At 35.1% G+C, this 23,910-nt stretch overlaps 2 protein-coding genes across 2 annotated transcripts in view; both read right to left on the bottom strand.

The window, feature by feature from the left end:
* LOC132759312 (lambda-crystallin homolog) overlaps positions 1 to 12,993 on the bottom strand; it is a 33,425-nt gene extending 20,432 nt beyond the window's left edge. Inside the window, exon 1 of the mRNA XM_060751067.1 lies at positions 12,854 to 12,993. Coding sequence (XP_060607050.1) covers positions 12,854 to 12,870 — 17 coding nt within the window. The 5' untranslated portion in view covers positions 12,871 to 12,993. The remainder of the gene's footprint in view (positions 1 to 12,853) is intronic.
* LOC132759311 (lambda-crystallin homolog) lies at positions 4,830 to 22,884 on the bottom strand. The gene is made up of 6 exons (XM_060751063.1): positions 22,720 to 22,884; positions 16,556 to 16,790; positions 15,784 to 15,945; positions 14,147 to 14,341; positions 13,823 to 13,928; positions 4,830 to 13,428 (listed from the first exon to the last, which is right to left on the bottom strand). Exons 1-6 carry the CDS (start codon positions 22,764 to 22,766, stop codon positions 13,199 to 13,201), a joined length of 975 nt encoding a protein of 324 aa, XP_060607046.1. The 5' UTR covers positions 22,767 to 22,884; the 3' UTR covers positions 4,830 to 13,198.
* Positions 22,885 to 23,910: the final 1,026 nt, after the last annotated feature.

Here is a 23,910-nt window from a genome sequence, read left to right as displayed (position 1 = left end):
TAATACATATGTACACTTTATTTCATTCGATATCTTATGTCATGTTAAAACAATTTTGACGTTAATTGTAGTCGGGGTGTTAAGACGGCTACTTGGTCAGTTATAAATCGTTACGTAGGCCTGGACAACAATGCAAGGCCACGAATATCAATTTAAACAATAATATTCCATATTGATTTATTGATGTAAACTTATCCACACCTCCAACCAGTTCCCAAAATTCCATATATAACCACTGACTGTATTTAAAGTCCGTAACCCTCCGACTTCCCTTCGCGGCGTGCACGTCGCTAGAAGGGCATAGGTCACACCAGATGGGTACCTAGTTAGTTCGCTTAGCTAGTGTGACCTAACCAACGGTGAAGGGTGTGGCCCTACAAAGAGCTGTTGCTCCGGAAGAGGTGCCTTTCCTCTATTGTCTACCGCGTTCAGGAAGCGACGAACTGGTCCTAGAGAAGATCTACGACGAAAGACGGCATAGGAAGACCTCCGTTGTGGCTCTACGATCAGCGACGTTGCAGACGAGCTAAGTCCTCCGTTGCAGGCTCTACAACCAGCGACGTAACAGAGGCCGATAGTCTGAGACATATGGCAAAGCTGGCGCCCATTATAAATAAAACTAAAAACATACAAAGTCCGTAATTAAACTAAGATTGTGTCGAACTTGACACAACAAACAAATGCCAACTCACCAAAAACCGTACAGCAACACGTTATACTATTATTATCTGGTTATTGAGACCGTTTGTTGTTGTCTTGGTAACTCGATGGAAATAACTTACTGCTTATCAGACTTGGCCAGGATATCTGATTTTACATTGTCATCAAATTTCTACAATTTTTTTTAAATTAATTAAAAGACGATTTTTCGCTTGCCTTTAGTTCCTTGTGTTGAAAAATTTTACTATTCTACAAATTTAACTCTTAATAATACCCCTTTTTAAGATATAATATATGATAATTAAAAAAAATATTTTAAGTGGGGGGAAAAACTTTTTTATAAAAGCTTTCAATACCATTATCAGATGAGCTGAAACTTGAAACAGTCATTGACACCTTCAAACTAGCTTAGATACTCGTATTTATATATGTATAATAGTAACGCTGATGCATCGTCATTTTTTTTAAATGTGGAATTGATTTATATTAATTATAACACGCACGCACGCACACACACACACACAGTTGCTCATATGCATATAATGATACATTATATAGAGATTAATGAAGGAAGTTCTTTAACAAATGAACACTTTTTCATGTGAAAGAAGCCAAAGTCCCTGGCGGGATTCGAACCTACAGCTGTGAATAACGTTCCTTTTACAGAAGGAATAACATAGGGAAACTTTGCTGTTTAAATAATCAGAAAACTGGAAATGGTAAAAAAATCAACATTTCCACTATCAGGAACAAGAAATATTATACATGTTTCGGCCAGTATTTAGTATGGTGGCTGATTTGGTACACTCTGCGCGTTGCCAACACAACCTATATCGTTTTTACGGTGTCTGATTTGGAACGCTTTTTTGCGTCGTGTTTGCGCTAGCGATAGCAGGACAAAGCGCCAAACGGCGCATTGTCGGACTTTCGTCTTGTCGTCCTGTCGATCGCTAACGATGTACGCCAAACGGCGCGTTGTCCTGCGGCGTATTGTCGCGATGTCACATTGTCGCTCAGTTCAAATCGAAGTATTGGCTTATAAGCCAAGCGACAGAGCGATATCGCGACAACGCGCCGCACAAAAACGCACCATTTGGCATGTTGCGCTAGAGACAATTAAGGCGACAACGCGCTGTTTAGTCTTTGTCGTGTTGTCGCTAGCAACAAGATGAAAATACGATAACGATATAGCTTGCGTTGTCGCTATCGACAAAGCAACACACAATGTACCAAATCAGTCAAACGGTGCGTTGTCGTGCGGCGTCATGACGCCCTGCCGCTTGGCATATATATATATACAAATAGCCAATCCTTCGGTGTTTGAGCCGAGCAAAAATGTGACATCGCGACAACACTCCGCACGACAACGCACGGTTTGGTGTGTTTCGTTAGCGACAGGACAATAAAGCGACAACGCGCCGTTTGGCGCTTTTCGTGCTCTCGCTAGTGACAACACGACGCACAAAGGTATTCTAAATCAGCCACTATGGTTTAGACACTGTCGTTGCCCTGGTAAAACAAGGGTGCCATAGTCACAAAATACGCCCGTTTACGAAAGCTTTAGATGGAGATGGGGGCATTATGGATAAGTGTTATCTAGCAAGCAAGTTTTTTATTCTTGGCACTGTGTTGTTAAATGAACCTTAAAACAAATCAGTAGGGAAGATATGCACAGGATGTGTGACCTTGACCTTGGTCGCAGGGACCTGAATTTTATGCACGGCACTCAGCCTCACAATGATGAACATTTGTGCCAAATTATATTGAAATCCCTCTATGCATGTAGAAGTTTTGCTCCAGACAAGCGTTTTTCTATGAGCTCTAACTGTGACCTTCACCTTTGACCTAGAGACTTGGTTCATGTGCAGGGCACTACGTCTCATGGTGGTGAACAATTCTATAAAGTAACATTAAAATTCCTCCATGCATGAAGAAAATATGCTCCGGACAACATCTGGATATTTAATCATCTCCAGTGACCTTGACCTTGCAAATATTAACCTAAATTAAATGTGTCACACCTGTAGTCATGATAGTTACCATTTGTGCTACAATCCATCAATAAATGATGACTAAATGGTCCCTATACACATCTTCAAATTTTTATCTGAACTTTGACCTCTATGTGTAACCTTGACTTTGGTCGCAGGGATCTGAATTTTGCATGCGACACTCAGCCTCACAATGGTGAACATTTGTGCCAAGTTATATTGAAAACCCCCTATGAATGTAGAAGTTTTGCTCCGGACAAGCGTTTTTCAATGAGCTCTAAGTGTGACCTTGACCTTTGACCTGGAGACCTGGATCATGCATGGAGCAATACATATCATGGTGGTGAACATTTCCATAAAGTATTATAAAAATTCTTCCATACATGCAGGAGATATGCTCCAGACAAAATCTGGATATTTCACCATCTTTAGTGACCTTGACCTTGCATATATTGACCTTAAGTACATGTGTCACAGCCGTAGTCATGATAATGACCATTTGTGTTACAATCCCTCAAGAAATGATGATTAAATCGTCCCCATACACATCTTCATATTTTTATCTAAACTTTGACCTCTATGTGTGACCTTGACCTTGGCTGCAGGGACCTGAATTTTGTGCGCGACACTCCGCCTCACAATGGTGAACATTTGTGCCAAGTAATATTGAAATCCCTCTATACATGTGGAAGTTTTGCTCCGGACAAGCATTTTTCAATGAGCTCTAAGTGTGACCTTGACCTTTGACCTAGAGACCTGGTTCATGTGCGCGACACTGCTCCTCATAGTGGTGAACATTTCTATGAAGTTTCATTAAAATCCCTCCATACATGTAGGAGATATGCTCCGGACAAAATTGGACGCCGCCCGCCCGCCCATACGCCCGACCGCCCGCCCGCCAGGGGCGTTCCCATAATACGTCCCGTTTTTCAAACGGGCGTATAAAAAGCCTTTACAAACGTATTTTAATCATTTTGACTGGTTGCTATATCAAGACACATCAGCACAGTGAAGGATGTATGACAGATGCCCATAAGCGCTTTTTTGCACACATAGTGAAGGTCGATAGCTTCCTTTAACTCCTCATATAAAATTATTTAATGTTATAGTGGCGGTAGTTTAATCTTTAACGAATAAGAATTGTCAGTACTAATAAGATTGCAGAGGTTGCGCCAATATACTGTAAAATCATTATTATTCGTGGGGCACGAATTTTCGTGGTTTTCGTGGGTAGGTCAATCCACGAATTTAAGGTGCGACGAAATTTTATCCCAACAATTACTTCTAACCATGTCTCTATTCTATAGATATGCATCGCCGCTTTTCGGCCGATTATTGTGTTATGAATGTAGACAGATAATCAAGTTAGTGACAGATTAAATCTATAAATAGTTAAGGTTTGCAATATTTAAGAAATTTGAAAGCAAGTCGATTATATTTCCTGAATTTCGGTCGTATATACACATCACTGAGACTGCTTAATTGTTGTAGGCTACTTCAAATTGTGTTTCATAATCGAGTAAAAATGGGAAACCAGTGCAATAATTAGCACTAATATAAATTGTCACTAAATTGCTCTTTTACAGTATATGTTTATAAACATCAGAACTTTCCATTCCATAAAGTTTAAACATGTAATTTAGTCAATGATCCCTACTACACTGGGACAAAATAAATACATGTATTTTTGTCCCAGCTACTAGTGCTGATGAAATACCGTTCATGAAAACGTTACCTTTAATTTCTCTTTTATAAAAATATTTGTGTAAGGTTTGAAGTAAATCTTACATTGTAAATGTCATATGTTTTAACGGTCGGGGAAGACCTTGGGTAACACTCCATTCATGCATGACTTAAATTACGGGCACGCACTAAAGTAGCCTGGGTTCCGGTCTGTCGATTTTTTATGTGCCTCTCTTCTGCAAATCCACATGATATTATCAAAACACGATCGAGTATAAAATAGCGCGTTTGTTATGAATAATAAAAAAATATCAACGCCTGAATCCCAGGTTAGCACTTAAGTAGAACCACCGACTTGCCGCAATCTAACTTATATGTTACCTCTCATGAGGAAGTAAATGTCCATCGCATGGTTATATTTGGTAATTTCAAAACATATACATGTAATAAGATACTTTGTTTCAGGTATGTCAATGTCAAATGCACAACAAAGGGTGATTTTTTTATATTGTTTATTTACATAAGAGTCTGATTATAACAATTAGTAACAAGAGAAACATATAATATTGAAGAGACTTCATCTGTACGTTAATACAGCATACGTACGTATGTTACACATATGTAATCACAGTTACTGGCAGTAAATGCCACAAACATATATTACATGTATATGTGCTAAATGCACGCTTGTTTTATCATTCAATATAAAATTTAAAATCTGTGTCCCCTTGTTTCCAATATACTTTAAAGATGGTGAACATTTTTTGGCCACAGTGACATGCACATGCTACTTATAGAAAGCATGGCAAGTCTACAGGCCTATTCAGTATAACTAAACTTTCTAGCTACTTACTTTCAATTTGACATTAAATGCCCCTTATATGAACAGGGCAGTTCCATATTCACTTGTTTAAATTTATCAAGGAAAAGGAAATCGTCTAAATCAAAAATGAAATCTTATAATATAGCTCTGTAGTGAAATATACAGTGTTCCTAAAAACTTGACACTTGCACAAATTTTGGAACTACCCTACCACTAATACAACAGCCAAGAGTATAGAATCGGGTCTAACTGGATGAAATAAAATAATAAATATATTGCCTTGCTTTAAATGGTAAATTGTCTGTGCTTAAACATGCCTGTTTAAATAGAGGATATTTGTTCGTTTTGCATAAGAATGAAATATATTTCACTGAGTGAACACCAGATGCAATAGTTTCACGAGTGGTGTACCACTGTAACGATATCTGTTTAACCTGCATGATTATTTTACCGTGGTCTTTATATTATCAGTACTATTCCATTCATGCTTGAATGTATAGACAGGCGATTCCCGCCACTAGTCAGTTCTGAGATTAAACTTGATAAGCTCACATCTGTGTTCTTTCTTTAATCTATTCACATTCGTGAAATACTGAACTCCGTATCCATAATAAATATACGTACATAAAAACAAGAATGTCAGAAGTAAAAATCGGATAAAAAAGTGAAAAAAAAAAGATTATTAAGCTCTCATATAAAGTATATTTTAAACACTTATTAGAATAATGGAGGGAATTCCACAGCCGCAAATGAATTGGGGCAGTACAAATTTGCCAGACGAATGACAAAAGTTTGAAGAACACGCAACATTAATCTTCCACCGCCCATTATTAGAAAAAAGAGAAGAGCAGAAAGTCAGCTACCATTTAATCTGGGTAGAAAGCAGAGGCAGAGAGGTCTGCCAAACATGGGGCGATATATCCGCAGAAGACCAGAAAAAATTAGAAACCTACTACACACGGTTTAGAAATTACGTACAGCTAAAACTTAACCCCATATTTGCCAGATTCAAATTTTATAACGAAACACAAGGTTCTGACAACTTCGACTCTTTCCTAACACGACTACGGATAAGGGTCAGAGATTGTCAATTCGACAAACCTGAAGAAATGATCCGTGACAGAATCGTTTTTGGGATAAATAACCCAAAAGCCAGAGAAAAAATTGATCATCGAAGGTGACAAGTTAACACTTGACAAAACAATTCACATAATGCAAAATATGGAATACTGCCAAGAACAGTTAAGAACAATAGGCAAAGAAAATGTAGACGCAGTCAAACAGAGAAATATACGCACTAATCATCGCCACCGCTATCATCAGCATCACCAACAACAACAACCAACTGCGCAACAAAAAGCAGCAGGAAACTCCAAGGATGGAAACTGCTCAAACTTGTGGACGAAAAAAACACACACATCATCAAATCTGTCCAGCCAAAAACATGACATGTCATAATTGTGGAAAGTTTTACCATTTTGCCAGTGTATGCAGATCAAAATACAGGAATGTACATAACGTTAGTTCAGTAAATGGATTTAAACAAAGTGATTCGGATGCAGAGAAAAATACAGAATTTTGCATAGACACGGTAATTGTTTCTTCTCCTACTGAACGTGCATTTGTCCAAATAAACGTTGGCCCTTCCCGTATAACTATACATTTCAAATTAGACGCAGGTAGCGCTGTGGATATTCTCCCTTTAATTAAATCAGCTCAAGAAACTCAACATAAATCACCCTCTTGAGCCCCCAGTAGTCACTTGACCTCATACACTGGAAACAGGTTACCTGTATGTGGCACGCTCAACCTGCAAATGAGTGTGTCAATCAAATTGCTATATTGTAGATAGCAACACCGTCCCACTACTTAGTTTACAAACATCTGTTAACCTTAACCAGATACAATTGACATACTCAGTAGAAACCTCCACAGCACTTGATATACAAAAGATCTTATCAGAGTATGGAGATGTATTTAAAGGCATCGGGGTCATTCCAGGTGAAAGTTTAGTTTGTTTGTTTTGGGTTTTACGTCACATCGACACAGTATAGGTCATATCGCGACGTTCCAGCTTTACTGGTGGAGGAAGACCTCAGGTGCCCTTCCGTGCATTATTTCAGGCACGAACGGGCACCTGAGTAGAACCACCGACGTTCCGTAAGCTAGCTGGATAGCTTCCTCACATGAAAGAATCCAAAGTCCCTGTCGGGATTCGAACCCACAGCGGTGAGGGGCAAGTGATTTGAAGTCAACGACCTTAACCACTCGGCCACGGACGCCCCTTCAGGTGAAAGTAAATTGCACATTAGGACAGATGCAATTCCTATCATTAATCCTCCCCGCAGAGTTCCGGAGGCATTAAGAGATAGATTAAAAACTGAACTCCAGCGCATGGAGAAAGAGGGCATAATTACAAAAGTAACAGAACCTAATTCCCTTGTGATAGTTGAGAAGAAAACAGGGTAATTGAGTTTATGTATTGACCCTAAAAACCTGAATGACGCTATACGAAGGCCACATTATCCTATGCGAACTTTTGATGACGTGACGTCACGAAAATAATTCAAAATACTTCAGCATACTAGATATTACACAAAAATATTAGAGCTAAAGACGCTTTGTTTTGACCTGGCATGCCCGCCATTCTCTGCAGAAAATTTCTCAGATTTTGCGAGGGAATGGGTTTTTCACATGAAACATCCTATCAGTAATGGTCTCGCTGAAAAAACAGTATCTATTGTCAAAAGAATATTCAAAAAAAGCCCAGGAAAGCCATAGAAATCCATATTTGTCTATTCTAGAATATAGCAATACACACCTTGAAGTTGGCTTTTCACCAAACCAACTATTAATGGGTAGAAGAACAAAATCAATTCTACCGGTCACTTATGCGCAACTGAAGCCCCAAAGCATCGACCCCATAATAAATAAAACAAGAGGGCCATGATGGCCCTGAGGTCGCTCACCTGTATATAGGCCCCCAACCCCCCCCCCCCCCCCCTCCAACGTTGCAGGGCCAATTTAACCCAAGGGCTTTTATTTGCACAAACTTGGTAGACACCCATAAGAAGATGTTTCATGCTAAACATCTAAGCTCTAGCTCATTGGGCTTTTTAAAAGAAGATTTTTTTAAAGTTTTTACTAATAATACACATATAGTTAAAAACAATGACACCCCTGGGGCCGTCCAGTTTTGACCCCAGGGCTTTTGTTTGAACAAACTTTGTAGACACTTACTAGAAGATGTTTCTTGCTTAATATCTAAACTCTAGCTATTTGGGTTTTTTCAAAGAAGATTTTAAGTTTTTCCTTTACACATATAAAGAAAATCAATGACCCCCTGGGCGGGGCCAATTTTGACCCCAGGTCTTTTATTTGAACAAACTTTGTAGACACTCACTAAAAGATGTTTCATGCTTAATATCTTAACTCTAGCTATTTGGGTTTTTTCAAAGAAGATTTTTAAGTTTTTGCTATACACATATAAGGAAAATCAATGACCCCCGGGGCGGTGCCAATTTTGACCCCAGGGCTTTTATTTGAACAAACTTGGTAGACACCTATTAGAACATGTTTGATGCTAAATATCTTAACTCTAGCTATTTGAGTTCTTTAAAAGAAGATTTTTTAAGTTTTTACAATATGCATATAGGGAAAATCAATGACCCCCGGGGCGGGGCCAATTTTGACCCCAGGGCTTTTATTTGAACAAACTTGGTAAAACTTATTAGAACATGTTTTATGCTAAATATCTTAGCTGTAACTCTTTTGGTTCTTTAAAAGAAGATCTTTTAAGTTTTTTACTATATGCATATAGGGAAAATCAATGACCCCCGGGCGGGGCCAATTTTGACCCCAGGGCTTTTATTTGAACAAACTTGGTAGACACCTATTAGAACAGGTTTGATGCTCAATATCTTAGCCATAGCTCTTTGAGTTCTTTAAAAGAAGATTTTTTAAGTTTTAACTATATGCATATAGGGAAAATCAATGACCCCCGGGGCGGGCCAATTTTGACCCCAGGGCTTTTATTTGAACAAACTTGGTAGACACCCATTAGAACATGTTTGATGCTAAATATCTTAGCTCTAGCTCTTTGGGTTCTTTAAAAGAAGATTTTTTAACTTTTTACTATATGCATATAGGGAAAAACAATGACCCCCCGGGGCGGGGCCAATTTTGACCCCAGGGCTTTTATTTGAACAAACTTGGTACACACTTATTAGAACATGTTTCATGCTAAATATCTTAGCTCTAACTCTTTTGGTTCTTTAAAAGAAGATTTTTTAAGTTTTTACTATATGCATATAGGGAAAATCAATGACCCCCTGGGGCGGGGCCAATTTTGACCCCAGGGCTTTTATTTGAACAAACTTGGTAGACACTCACTAGAAGATGTTTCATGCCAAATATCTAAGCTCTAGCTCTTATGGTTTTTTAAAAGAAGATATTTAAAGTTTTTTCTTTCGGTTGCCATGGCAACCAGAGTTCTGCATGGAATTAAATTCTTTGAACAATTTTTAAAGGTGACCACCAAAGGAACATTCCTGTGAAGTTTGGATGAAATTGGCTGAGTGGTTTATGAGGAGATGTCATTTAAAGTAAAAGTTTACGGACGGACGGACGGACGCCGGACGAAAAGCGATCACAAAAGCTCACCCTGTCACTTTGTGACAGGTGAGCTAAAAAATGAAAGATATCAAACAAAAACAAAAATCTTGCTATGATAAAACCGACAGAACAAACTTCCCCCTTTAAAACTAAATGAGTATAAACAGCATCAAGTTAAAAATCACTGGGAACCAGCAAGTTATAGAAATACACGATGACCGCTCCTATTCAATGCAAACTAAAACAGGTGGTATTTACCGCAGAAACAGGGTCAAGCTGAACAAAACAAAGGAAAACTTTCCAGAAATGCAAGAATTCTCACCTAGAATCTTAGAAGAATCACCTCCCCATAACCCCTTATTGAATCCCAATATTAGTAACTTTCCAGAATCAAATAATTCTGACCACGCTATAACCTCTGAGTGCAATGACAAGCCCCGCCAAAACAACCCTTATACCACAATGAACATCAGGCAGGGAAGTAAAACAGAACAAAAGATACTTTGATGAAAAATGGAGTAACAAATGAACAATAACGCAGAGAACATAAAAAATGTGATTGAACTTTTATCATTTATTTGTTAAACCTGTGTTTTATTTACACGAATTAATGTATATTTTCATCATTGATAAAGTTTGTTGAAACAGCTTAAACATTTATATTATTCATTTTTTCATGTAATAAAAATGTTATTGTTAAATTATTATCAAACATATTTAATAGACATTGTATATTGAAAGAGTTTCAAATTCTCAAGAAGAGGGAAATGTAACGATATCTGTTTAACCTGCATGATTATTTTACCTTGACCTTTATATTATCAGTACTATTCCATTCATGTTTGAATGGGCAGTTCTTATTTACAGACAGGCGATTCCCGCCACTAGCCAGTTCTGAGATTCTTTCTTAAATCTATTCACATTTGTGAATTACTGAACTCCGTATCCATAATAAACATACTAAACATACGTACATAAAAACAAGAAACATTACAGCCACGAGTGAAAATAAAAAAGCCGGTGTTCACGAATGAAATATATTTCATTCTTATATGTTAAACAAATAAATTTTCTTTTGATTTCATGCTTTTTAAGTGATTTTAAGTACTTTTTATTGATTTTGCTGCATAACGTCGAGCATTCTCCCTTATGACGTCATTACATCATGACGTCACATCATCATGTTTGAAATATAGTTCTGTTAAATTTCTCTAATTTTGTTACATTTTTAACATGATGTATGATGACATCGACTTTCTTTTCCTAAAGATGCAAAATTTCTTAAGACGGCATTTATTTTTGCCCATTATTCTATTCTTTTCATCCGCATTCAGATATAGTCCAGCTACAGTGAAAATTATGTTTTATAAATTTCACTCGTGGTTTATCAGATATATTACAGTAAAACACTGGAAAGCATAAAATAAATATGAATATTTGGTGCATAACCAAATTACTACACAGTTATACCCAGTTAATGTCTGTTATTTGAACATTCAACATATATAGAGTACAACGTGAAAACAAATTAAATGTGATAGGTAAAATAATATTATTATTATGATAAACAAGATCAGCAAGGAAAGGCGGCGTTCAATGAAGCCACGATTATAAATATCATAAGTTTGAGTATTTTCCCTAGTCAGTTAAAATTTAATATAATGTCTTACAATGAAAATACACAGAAACATCGAACTTAAGTTTTTTAAATAATTAATTAAAATTGTTCTTTTTATAGAAAATGAGCATTAAATCAAATCAAAAATAAGATGATAAACATATTTCAAATGGAAAAAGATAAAATCCTTGTTAAAATATACATGTATTATATATGTACATCTAAAAATAGACATGTCAAAACAATTATAATAACATTTATATATTTCATATGAAAATCACCCTATCATGTGATAACAAAAACTTCTACACTTCAATGTATAAAACAGAAGCTCTAGGTTACAACTTTTCTACACCGGGACAATATAAACATGAATAAAACAGCCCTGAATCCAAACTTATTGCTGATTTTATAGTAAGCACTTGAGTTAGCATAATAGTTCCGCAGTTCAAACTTTCTTGCTCACATTTAACAATTAACAAGAGGGCTCTGAAGGTCCTGTATTGCTCCACGCAATTTCAGAGATCAAAAAGCTTAAACAAAAGACAGTAACATGAGAAAAGTAAATGTAAAATTTACATATAAAACAAGTCTAGAAATCACCTCAAAACTGAAACAAGAGGGCCATGATGGCCCTGGATCGCTCCCCTGACCCATCAACCACATCCAAGCAATGTCTTAGACAAGCATCCTGGCCAAGTTTGATGACAATTGAGTTAAAAATGTGACCTCTAGTGTGTTAAAAAGGTTTCCCATATTTGGACAATGCGACCTAATTTTTGACTGGAGACAACCCATATTCGAACTTGACCTAGAAATCATCAAAACAACCTTCCTGACAAATTTCCAGAATATTTGGATCAAAACTGCAGCCAGTAGAGTGTTAACAAGTTTTTTTTATTATTTTTAGCTCCTGTGACCTAGTTTTTAACCGGAGATGACCCATCTTTGAACTGGACCTAGAAATCATCAAAACAACCTTCCTGACAAATTTTTAGAATATTTGGATCAAAAATGCAGCCACTAGAGTGTAAACATGCTTTTCTATTTTTAGCTCCTGTGACCTAGTTTTTCACCAGATATGACCCATCTTCAAACTTGACCTAGAATTCATTAAAACAACCTTCCTGACAAATTTCCAGATTTTGAATCAAAACTGCAGCCAGTAGAGTGTTAACATGGTTTTTCTATTTTTAGCTCCTGTGACCTAGTTTTTGACCGGAGATGACCCATCTTCGAACTCGATCTGTATTTCATTGAGACAAACATTCTGACAAAGTTTGACAATGATCCAATCAAAACTGTGACTGCTAGACTGTTAACAACCCAATTGTTGATGACGAACGACGCACGACGATGGATGCCGGACATAGCCCCATAACTATACCTCACCTTGACCACTTCGTTGTCAGGTGAGCTAAAAATTATAATCAAGTTAAAATTTTATGAATAAGTTAAACTTACCAGTCATAAATATACATGCAGGATTTTCTTCCCTTTGTTCACAATCGGACTCACTGAGGCGCATGCGTAAACTAAAAAGCAAGCGTCTATAAGACCGGGAAATGCATGCGAAAAAGTCTTGAAAGTTCCAGAAATATTTTCAACATTACTTCAATATTAGATTTGACTTCACAATGGCACATTATTTATTAAAAGTTATTAAAATAGTGTCACTACAGCTTTAAAATAATTAGTTATTAAAGCCAAGCAAAGCTTTATAGTTTTGATATAGAACTGCATTATAGATTATTATCTACCGCATAAATCCTGCGTTACATATCTTATTGCATCTAGTTAGTAAGTCAATCACTTGAAGTCATCTTTTTCTGATTCAGCTTTAAATTTTGCTAGGCCAGCTAACATGTTATCACGCCATGCACGACGTGCAGGCAGTTTTTCTAATGGCACTCTTTTCTCAAGTTCTTCCTGCACGTTTTTGGCAGTCTTTAGGTCATAGAGAACAGGAAGTGGGTGGAACGTTTCCTGCTGTACATTGTAGGCACCTTGGGCAAATTTTTGACAATAGTCCTCGACACCTTTAGGTAAATAAAGTTATCATTTAATACATTATTTCTTGTCTAGATATACAATTAATATAAGTAAACAGTAAGCATATAAAATATGGTCTACATCGTCAACAAGGGTGCCAATTTATCACAAAATTTCCATGTCACAATGCTCAGTTTTATTACAATGAACATTTATATTAAGATTTCAGGAATAATAAATTATGCTGACACTGTAATAAGGGAGTTAACTCTGTGATGCATAAAACAAGTCATATTAACATGATGCAGCATTTTATTTCATCTTGTAAACCTTAAATAAAATTATATAACTGTTTTTCATAAAAGAGCGATATTTTTGCTAATCAATTTCACCCATTTTTAAATTTTTAATCTAATGAAAGAAAAATTTAAAATAAATCACCATGTGCATTAAGATGCATAGTTTCTAGAGGTCCGATGAAAGCATATCTTCTCCCTAGGCCTTCTGTACATACTCTGTCGATATCTTCCGCACTCAACAATCCTTGCTATAGACATGAGAAATTTAAACAGGATGATACACTGTCACTTAGGTTAAATCATCTAACAATCAACAATTTCATTTTCTTTATGATAAACAATTTCAAATGAAACTTATCTTTTCAGGCTTGACTTAATAAAAAACTGCAAGTTTTATATTTTAGTATAAAGAGGTTATGTCAAATTAGACAAGAGCCCCACAGATTTATATCTTATAAATTTTTACCTTATACATATTCCAGCATTCATTTATACAAGCATATTGTATTCTGTTGAGGGCAAAGCCTCGAGCCTCATACTTCAGTGTGATAGGTGATTGACCGATGTCTTCCATCAATGACCTCACTTTCTGTATCACATTCAACCATGTAAACGGTGCAGGAACTATCTCTACTAGGGGTAGGAAATATGGAGGATTTACCTGAAACATAAACATGACTCATCATATAAAACATATAACATAATAATGAGTGTCTCAATATCAAACATATTCTTTCGTCGTTGGTTTTTGTATGATGTGGGTGATGACAAGGAACATTTATTTGAAATTTAAAGAAAATCTTTCATGAAAAAAAGTAAGTATAGTAAAAAATATTTTATTCAACAAAAACTTCAATCAGAAATCTGAACATGGAAGCCAGAGTGAGTAGGACAGGTTTTTGTATATTTTGTACAGTTAATTCAGTCTCAGTGAAATTGAAAAAACAACTCTGATAATCATATCCACAAAGGTAATCTACAAAACAAATATCTAAGCCATTGATCAATAAAAGATGACACTAAGAAAACATAATATAAGTAACAAATATTGAAGAAAAGGAGGAATGCAGGAAGAAAGAAACAAGATATGTTTGTAAAACATGTATGCCCCCTATCCGCAGCCAGTTAGTCATGTGATCAGGTTATTATGCATGACTTCTGACCCAGTGAACAAACAATTCATAAGGGTTATCTAGTATCTACTGGTCATGACTAGTCACAAAGTAATAATTATTGTGACCCCATAGGTTGTGTGCAGCAATTTAAGTTATTACAAATCTTACCAAATAATATATGCATAAATTTTATGAATCATGTAGGCCTCATTAATGACAGCCAAGTTGTTATGTTACATAAGATCTTCAAATGTGTAAACCAAAAGCATTTTTAGTTTAATATAACAATATCAACCAAGGCAACTTGAGTTGTTGAGTTATTGGTCAGAAACCATCATAGAGTACAAAGTCGATATGACATTGACCCCTTAACCCCAAAATCAATAGGGGTCATCTACTGGTCATGACCAATCATCATACCAAGTTTGAAGTTTCTAGGCCTAAACGTTCTTTAATAATTGTTCGGAAACCATTTTTACCTACAAGGACAATGTGACCTTGACCTTTGACCCCAAAATCAATAGGGGTCATCTGCTGGTCATGACCAATCACCATACCAAGTTTGAAGTTCCTAGGCCTAAGCGTTCTTTAGTTATTGATCGGAAACCGTTTTTACTTACAAGGTCAATGTGACCTTGACCTTTGACCCATTGACCCCAAAATCAATAGGGGTCATCTACTGGCCATGGCCAATCACTATACAAAGTTTAAAGTTCCTAGGCCTAAGGGTTCTTTAGTTATCACTCGGAAACCATTTGGTCTACGGACCGATGGACCAACGGACCGACGGACCGACAAATGCAAAGCAATATACCCCCTCTTCTTTGAAGTGGGGGCATAATAACACTATAACACTACATATGACATATAGTCCTCTATAAATTCTGGAAGTATATTGTGGCCTCCAAAATTTCAAGAATTTCTTAATTAAACATCAAATAACTAACAAGACATCTACAAACAAGACACAACAAGCATAGTTACATACTGGTTGAGCAACTAACATGTTCTGTCTATGCTTGAAATCTTCAGCATACATGGAGACTGTTAGACAATTACTAGAGCTTGCCACTATTGTATCATCATCCATTAGATCATCTATCTGTCCAAATACTTTCTTCTTTAAATCCAAATCTTCTGGTACACACTCCTTCAATATATCACATAAAATGTTCATATATCAAATAAATTTTCATAGTTTCTACTATGTATCGTGAAATTTTCATAGTTTCTGCAATATTTTATAAAATGTTCTTGGTCTGTAAAATGTTTTATAAAATTTTTATAGTTTCTGAAATATTTCATAAAATATTCACAATTTTTAAAATCAAAACACTTTTCGACCTTTGCTCTCTGCATGTTATGCGAAGTTATGTTATAGTAAACATATTGTCATAATGATCAAAACTTTATGTCCAATACTGAATATCATAATGAATATATATTTTTATAACAATCATTCAATTTAAATAACTTTTATTTATCGAAGGTTGGGAGGTGACCTACATGTAATGGTTAAGGTGACTGCCTCTCTACCTAGAGATCATGGGTTTGAGCTCTACTTTTGTCATGACAATATTTCCAAATATGACACCAGTACCAATTAGCTCAACAATGTATTCTCAAATGTGGGTAAATTAAGCTATATGCTTTCTCCCATCAAGCTGAAACAAAACATAACAACTTAAAACTATAATGTATATATAACAAATATAATTCAATAAAGTAGAATGCAGCACTTTATTGAAGAAAAAGTTTACCTGAACATAAAAAGCACCACTAATACATTCCTGAAGATTTGTTGTGCCCTTTATTCTCTCTGTCTGCTCTACGGCACTCCCCTGACCCCTTAGAAGACCTTTCTCCTGGTACCCAGCAAGTGTATGCTGTGTGGCATCTAGTGCCCGGCTAACTTGACCTGGTTCAACGTCATATAAACATACACGATAGCCAGCCCCAGCAAATATCATAGCCCAGTTCCGCCCAATCATTCCACTGAAATCAATAAATATGAGAAGATGAAAATATAAAAGTGCAAGTTTGGGGTACATGTAACCTGCAAGCTGGCATTATTGCAGCTACTTAGAAAACAAGTGAAGAAATTGTGACAAAATCTGTTTTCTCCTACAGTAATAATTAGTTGAAATCCCTTGAGAAATGTCGGAGGTCATGTGCACTAAAGTGTACTGTTCTATAACTTACATATAAAAACTCAACAACAAAAGGACCATAATTCTGCTAAAAATGATTAAAGCACAAAACTATGACAATATGCAACAGAGTATTTGTAAACAGTTCTTCTGCATTCCCCATAAGAAATAACCTACTTGCAATGTTTATGCCTGCCAACCCAAGTGCCCACTTCCAAACATTTACCAATCTAAGGACCAATATTTCTCATCCAAAATCCTGGCTGAAACTATTGTACATATCCAAAAAAACACACCATGATAAAGTTACCACAATGCTCAATTCTGTGAAAACCTTTTTTTATTTGGATGTTTGACATCTGTATCTTTAAACCACCTTTTATTATCTTTATTGCATAATGTAAATGTTGGTTTTGAGTGTAATCTAAAAGAAATAATAAAAAAAAACTGTAAAAAGTACAAATCACTAATCAGAAAAAACTATTGTACATATCCAAAATACACCCCATGATAAAACAATGCTCAATTCTTTGAGAACCTTCTTTTTTGTGTGAAGGGTCCCAATCCTGTTTCTATCTGTATATTTATTACATAATGTTAATGTTGTTTTTGAGAGTAATCTAAAAAGAAATAAAAATAAATCTGTAAAAAGTTCAAATCATTTATCAGAAAATCAACTTCTTTCTCAGGTTTACTACTTATATAATATGACAACTTTATTAGATAACTAAAATGTGTCATCAAGCCACGGATGCCCCCGCATGCAGCCAAAATTTCAAATATTTAGTTCCAAATTTGTTTGCACAAATTATTTTTTTTCATTTTAAGTTCAAAGCCCTTAAAACTATTCAATGTTAACACAAACCATTTTTATACAATGTTCAAGGCACTGAAATTATTCAGTCTTAACCTTTTGTAAATTGCATATTGCATATTTGTAGCCAAAATAATGGCTACATACATTTCCACAAAAGTATGAGTGCTGAAACTGAAAATTCAAATTTTTTTCCAACATTCAAGAAAGATAAGTTTGTCCAAAATCATTGAACCACGACCAAATTCAAACTTGAACTGCTTCTTCCTAAGATGTATCTATATGTCAAATTTGAGTTGAATGTGTAATACCGTAGAGGAGATAATGAACGGAATCTGAAAATTTCATATTATTTTCAAAGTAAAAGGGGCATAACTCTGCAAAAAATCATTGAACCATGACCAAATTCAAACTTGGCCTGTATTTACTCATGACATATCCATATGTCAAGTTTGAGTTGAATTTGTTGTACCGTTGGGGAGATAATGAACGGAAACTGAAAATTTCATATTATTTTCAAAGTAAAAGGGGCATAACTCTGACAAAAATCATTGAACCATGACCAAATTCAAACTTGGCCTGTATTTACTCATGACATATCCATATGTCAAGTTTGAGTTGAATGTGTTGTACCGTTGGGGAGATAATGAACGGAAACTGAAAATTTCGTATTATTTTCAAAGTAAAAGGGGCTTAACTCTGCCAAAACTCATCTAACCATGACCAAATTCAAACTTGACCTGTATTTTCTCATGACATATCCATATGTCAAATTTGAGTTGAATGTGTGCAAGCAACCATTACTAAGATAATGAACAGAAACTGATGATGACGGAATGACAGAATGACGGAAGGACTGAATGACGGAACAGAGTAACACTATATGCCCCGGCCATTATATGGCGGGGGCATAAAAATACATTAGCAGATAAATTACATAAAATAAACATTGCTGTCATGATAGCGCAATGCTTCTTCGTAAGTTTTACCCTTTCCATAAATGATTATGTTGTCTGCGATCGTTTTCATACCCGGTAGCCCTTCCAAATTCCTTTCCAGGTATTGTTGAAAGTACTCTGGTGCTGGTGAAATACCAAATGGCATAACAAGCCAGCGATAACGTCCGAATGGCATTTCAAATGTTGTCAAATAGCTTGACTGTTCATCTAGCTCCAAATGATGAAAAGCAATTTTTACATCGCATTTTGAAAGTATTTTTGCACAATTAAGTTCAGACAACACATCTTTAACCACTGGTAGCAGAAAATGACTTCTTTTCAAAGCAGTGTTCAAAAAATTTTGATCTATACATATTCTAAGCGCATTTGATCTTTTCTTCACAATTACTAAACTTGATATCCAGTCTGTTGGAGTGTTAACTTTTGTTATTTTGACCTTGTTCTCAAGTTTTATTAGTTCTTTTTTAAGTTTTTCTTTCATTGCAATAGGAAACCTTCTGAGTGGCATTTTCACAGGTTTCACTGTATTATCAAATTCCAAGTGTAGTTTTCCCCGAAATCGTCCTTCGCCCATATCTCGTTTCAATTTCTTCCATAGTTAATTTAGAGTTCTTATCAACACAGACGGGACAAATGTTATGAAATTGTATCTTAATTAAATCCATTTTCTGAATTGCCTCAGATCCTAATAACGGAACAGCCGTATCATTTTCAATTACGATAAACCGCACCTCATATCGTTTTCTTGTCCTGGGATTTTTCAAAACTAATTTGCACGTACCACAAGCTTTCATTTTTGATTTGTCATACATTGATAACGTAATGTTAGTTTTCTCCATTATCTCGTCTGGCACGTACAACCTTGGTAAAATATTTGCTGTAGCTCCGCTGTCTAATTGAAATCTCACAGTTTTGTTTTGATTAATTAATAACATGTTTGCGAAAATTTTCGACTGCACCTTTTGATTTTGATTCAACATCAAAACGTCCTCTTCACTTCCTGACGATGAGCTCAAATTTAAATGTCTCACATGTGGTCTTTCTGATTTCACTTTGTGATGTATACGCGATTTGCATTCCAAAGCAAAATGATTAAATTTGCCACAAGACCTGCATTTTTGTCCAAAAGCCGGACACAAGTTTTTCCATAATATTTGCACTTTTTCTTTTTTATTTGATCAGTTTTGGCAAGCAGTTGTTTGCGTTTTGGCTTTAAGACTTGCACATCTTCGCCTGAAGATGCATGTTTAGACAACGACTTTACTTTTGAGGATGATGCTTCTGCTGCTCTGCACATGTCTATGCATTTATCTAGGGTCAATTTATCATCCTGTAGTAATTGTTTTCGTAACCCATTATCTCGAATTCCCAGAACTAGCCTATCCGTTATTAATTCATTCTCTAAGTCACCATAGCTGCATGTTCTTGCAAATTTCCTTACTTTACTAAGATAAGTGTCGAATGTTTCTGTCTCACCTTGCACGCACGTGTGAAAGACGTAACGTTCGAATGTCACGTTGGTTTTGCCAACACAGAACGTTTCGAATTTATCGATGACAATGTCGATATCGTCCTTGTCTGTTTCATTTGCAAAGTCAAACCCGTCGAATATATCCATTGCTTCAGACCCTATGCATGTTAAAAATGTTGCTGCTCTTAGATCCTTTGGTTTCAAATTAAGTCCAGACGCCTTCTCATAATTAATCCAGCCACGTCTGAATTTTTTCCAGTTTGTTGATACATTTCCGTCTAAATCCAATTTCTGCGGGAATGGAATCAACGACGGCACAGCATTTGATGGGTGTGCAGCGGGTGATGGCGGTTCGGCCTGTTCATCGGCACTCATAATTGTGCTGATATGTCCAAATATTAAACTTTTGCACGTAAATTAAAAGATTAATAAATCCACCACTACACGAATTATGCTTTAAGAAAATGGTCGCATTTAGTCCTTTTTGCGTATATGAGCAGTCTTATACTTCTGACACCATGTTTCTTGGTACAGGTAAGAACACAAACGTGCGTTTATATATTTTATTAAGCTATTCACAGAGCTAATACATAGAGCAGAGTCTGTTTATTACTGAGCATGCGCAGTTAACATTATAACTAAAGCATCATGGAAATGTAGAATGTAGAATTTGGTGTTGAGAGATCTCATACGTCTAAGCAATTTTGTGACAGAAGTGAATGGTTTTGAATAAATTTCTTAAAATGGGCTAAGGGAATCAGAATAGAGTTAGTGTTTATCAATTGTGGATTGAATAAGCTATGCAACCCAGTATAGTTTGCGGAAATTTTTTATTTAATTAGTGGAAAATCTCGCATGAATTTGTGGGTGATCAAAAATTCTCTATTTACCGAGTAATGCCCCTTGTCTATATATTTTTATACATATTATAAGGTTATGACTAAAATCTCATTTTAAGGTCACCATGAAGCAGTACACCATCCAAACACTGTGTGGGCCCCTGTGATTTATGCAGTAATACAAATTTAGGAATGTCAGACGTTTCACTCCCAAGACGTTTCACTATTGAGACATTTCACTCCCAAGACGGTTCACACCTAGACGTTTCACTCCCATTTTGTCAATTGTATGGACGTTTCACTCCCAATTTTTAGAGATGATTACCCCAATTTTTAGAGATGATTACTAGGAAAGTTAAAAAATCTTAATTTCATTAATATCAAACAGTGTAAAAAGGAAACTCAATTTAATGTTTTATTTTATTGATTTCAATGGTATTGTTAATACAAATTATTAGAAGATTACTCATTTAATTATGGGTTGAGTGATAAGAGGTGTAAATGAAAGACAAATTTCTGAAATATCACTTTTATTATAAGTGTAACAACATGAGAAAATTCTATTTATAGTAAATTAAAAAAAAATAGAATAACATAGAAAGAATAACAAAGACATGTTATTAGTATCAGTTTAAATATTGAAATCACTACCAGTAAAGTAATTAATATTATTCAAATAATACAAAATATCAGTATATTAAATATATCGACTGTATAATGATTATTTTTTGTAAGTGTTAAACAATGAAATGTGAAACATGTGTATAAAATAAATTATTTTTTAAAATTATTTTCTTCATCAATTTATTAAACAGTAGCCATTAAACAAACTTAAGTAATTGTGGTGTTATCTCATCGCCTAATTTGTTGTATAAACACTGAGACCATCAATTAACAGTTTGACACCACTATTAAATCAGTTGTACAACACTGCACTTAAGCATCAATAGTTTACTAATCAGTTGTTTATTGGACCATTAAAATATTTTTTGACAACAGCCAATTTTAACACAGAAACTTCTCCATACGTTTTGTTTATATAATAATGAATTTTAAGTCACAAAAAATGATTATCAAGACAAATATTGAAAAAGTCCCAATGCTTCTAATTTAATTTAAAGAAATTTCTGATTTCAATGGCCATTAAAATTTTTGACATATATCACAAAACCACTATACTAGCATTTATTTAACAATTTTATCCCATGTTTAAAATTAACAACAAAAAGCATGTTACTCAAAGTTAATTGTTGTCACAAGATTGTTATGCTTTAAATCAAAACTGCCTATTGAGTCCATATTTACAAAAGATCAAATAGTTAGTTATATTAAAGTGTTATTTTAATCAAAAATATTTTTTCTTTAAGTGAAATAATGTGATAATTGCACATACGGACCAAAGAATAGAAAAACACCTTATTTCAAAACAACAATAAAAGAAGATAAGATAACTGAAATGATAGAACTTTAAGTACTGAGTTTTAAGTCATTGACAAAAAAGTGAAATCCCCTTTTTAATATATTTTTATTAAATTTTATTTTAGTTCAATTCAATTCAACATGTTAGGTCTTTTTTAGTATATCATAAGTATCAAAATAATTTTGGTATAAAAAGGGAGTGAAACGTCTTGGTGTGAACCGTCTTGGTGTGAACCGTCTCAATAGTGAAACGTCTGTCTACCCAAATTTACCTTCCAATAATGGCCACTTTCGCATTCTTTTTGTCTACGTCTTCCATTTCAAACGGATCACTTTCGCTGACAACTTTTCTTAATCAGTATATTTTCTAGAATTTCAAGTTCATATAGTTTTTTTATTTACTATTTTCCTGAACGGTGACAGCATTACAACCATCTCGTTCATTGAGTCCGTGTATAAGGTTCTCGAGTACTAAATTTTTTAATTATATATTTTAGTCACACACTCATAGTCTCTGAAAGTAAAAAGCCAAGCTGTCATTGAATATAACAAAATAATAATAATAAAAGTAAGTTAATCTACTTAAAACACACTGCATGATACAAAGGACATCAAATCGATCTTCCATTTAAGCTTTCATTTGAAATTATCTTGTATGTCGATTACCCGAATTTATTATTTAGAAATTCGATATCTGATCAATGTGTATCATAGTTTGGGGACCTTTCTGTTGAAAATTTGTCCGAGTTAAATCTGCACAGTGCGTTAAGAGTGCAGGTATTAGTTACCCGCACTCCAGAGCATGCCCATTGATTGGTTAATTTTTGCTGGGGTTTACTTATTGTGACGGCAGAGAAACGGAAAGCGACAGAAATATCATATTCAGATGCTCGTTCATTGGTTACTTTTTTTCCGGGGTTTCATATTGCGGCAACAGGGAAAGTGTTTTATGTTTGACTATATATGATACAAAAGAGAAAGAACATCAAAACACACTCGGCAATCTGATTAATACTCGGGGACTACGCCCCCTCGTACAAATCAGATAGCCTCGTGTTTCGATGCTTTTTCTATTACATGTACATACTACATGTATACATGTAGCTTCTTTGAGCTTATGTATACCGTGTAAATCAAAAACAGGATTTTGAATTTAAACAATTACTTTTAGTTTATACGAATTTATTTTAGTTTGATTTAGTTGAAACTTATTGTAAAATACTCTTTAAACCAATTAAAGGCCTACATGCATATATTACAGGCCGTTAATCATGTTTTAAAGATGCTGTAACTCAAGATTAATCAATATTGTAATTTCCCAAACCATTATTTGTAAATATATTACCGAATTTACATTTCATGTTAATAAAGGGAGGTAATTATATGTTTATTTTCTATAAAATCTAAGTCAAATAAGAAATGAACGCATGTATTTTAATTATCACATTTAATGTTGACAGATA

This window comes from Ruditapes philippinarum, unplaced genomic scaffold, assembly GCF_026571515.1.
Source record: "Ruditapes philippinarum isolate M1 unplaced genomic scaffold, ASM2657151v2 ctg1443_1_1_1_1, whole genome shotgun sequence".
In the NCBI taxonomy this organism is placed as follows: Eukaryota; Metazoa; Mollusca; class Bivalvia; order Venerida; family Veneridae; genus Ruditapes; species Ruditapes philippinarum.
The sequence above is the reverse complement of the archived record's forward strand: the minus strand, read 5'-3'. Positions and strand labels throughout refer to the sequence as shown.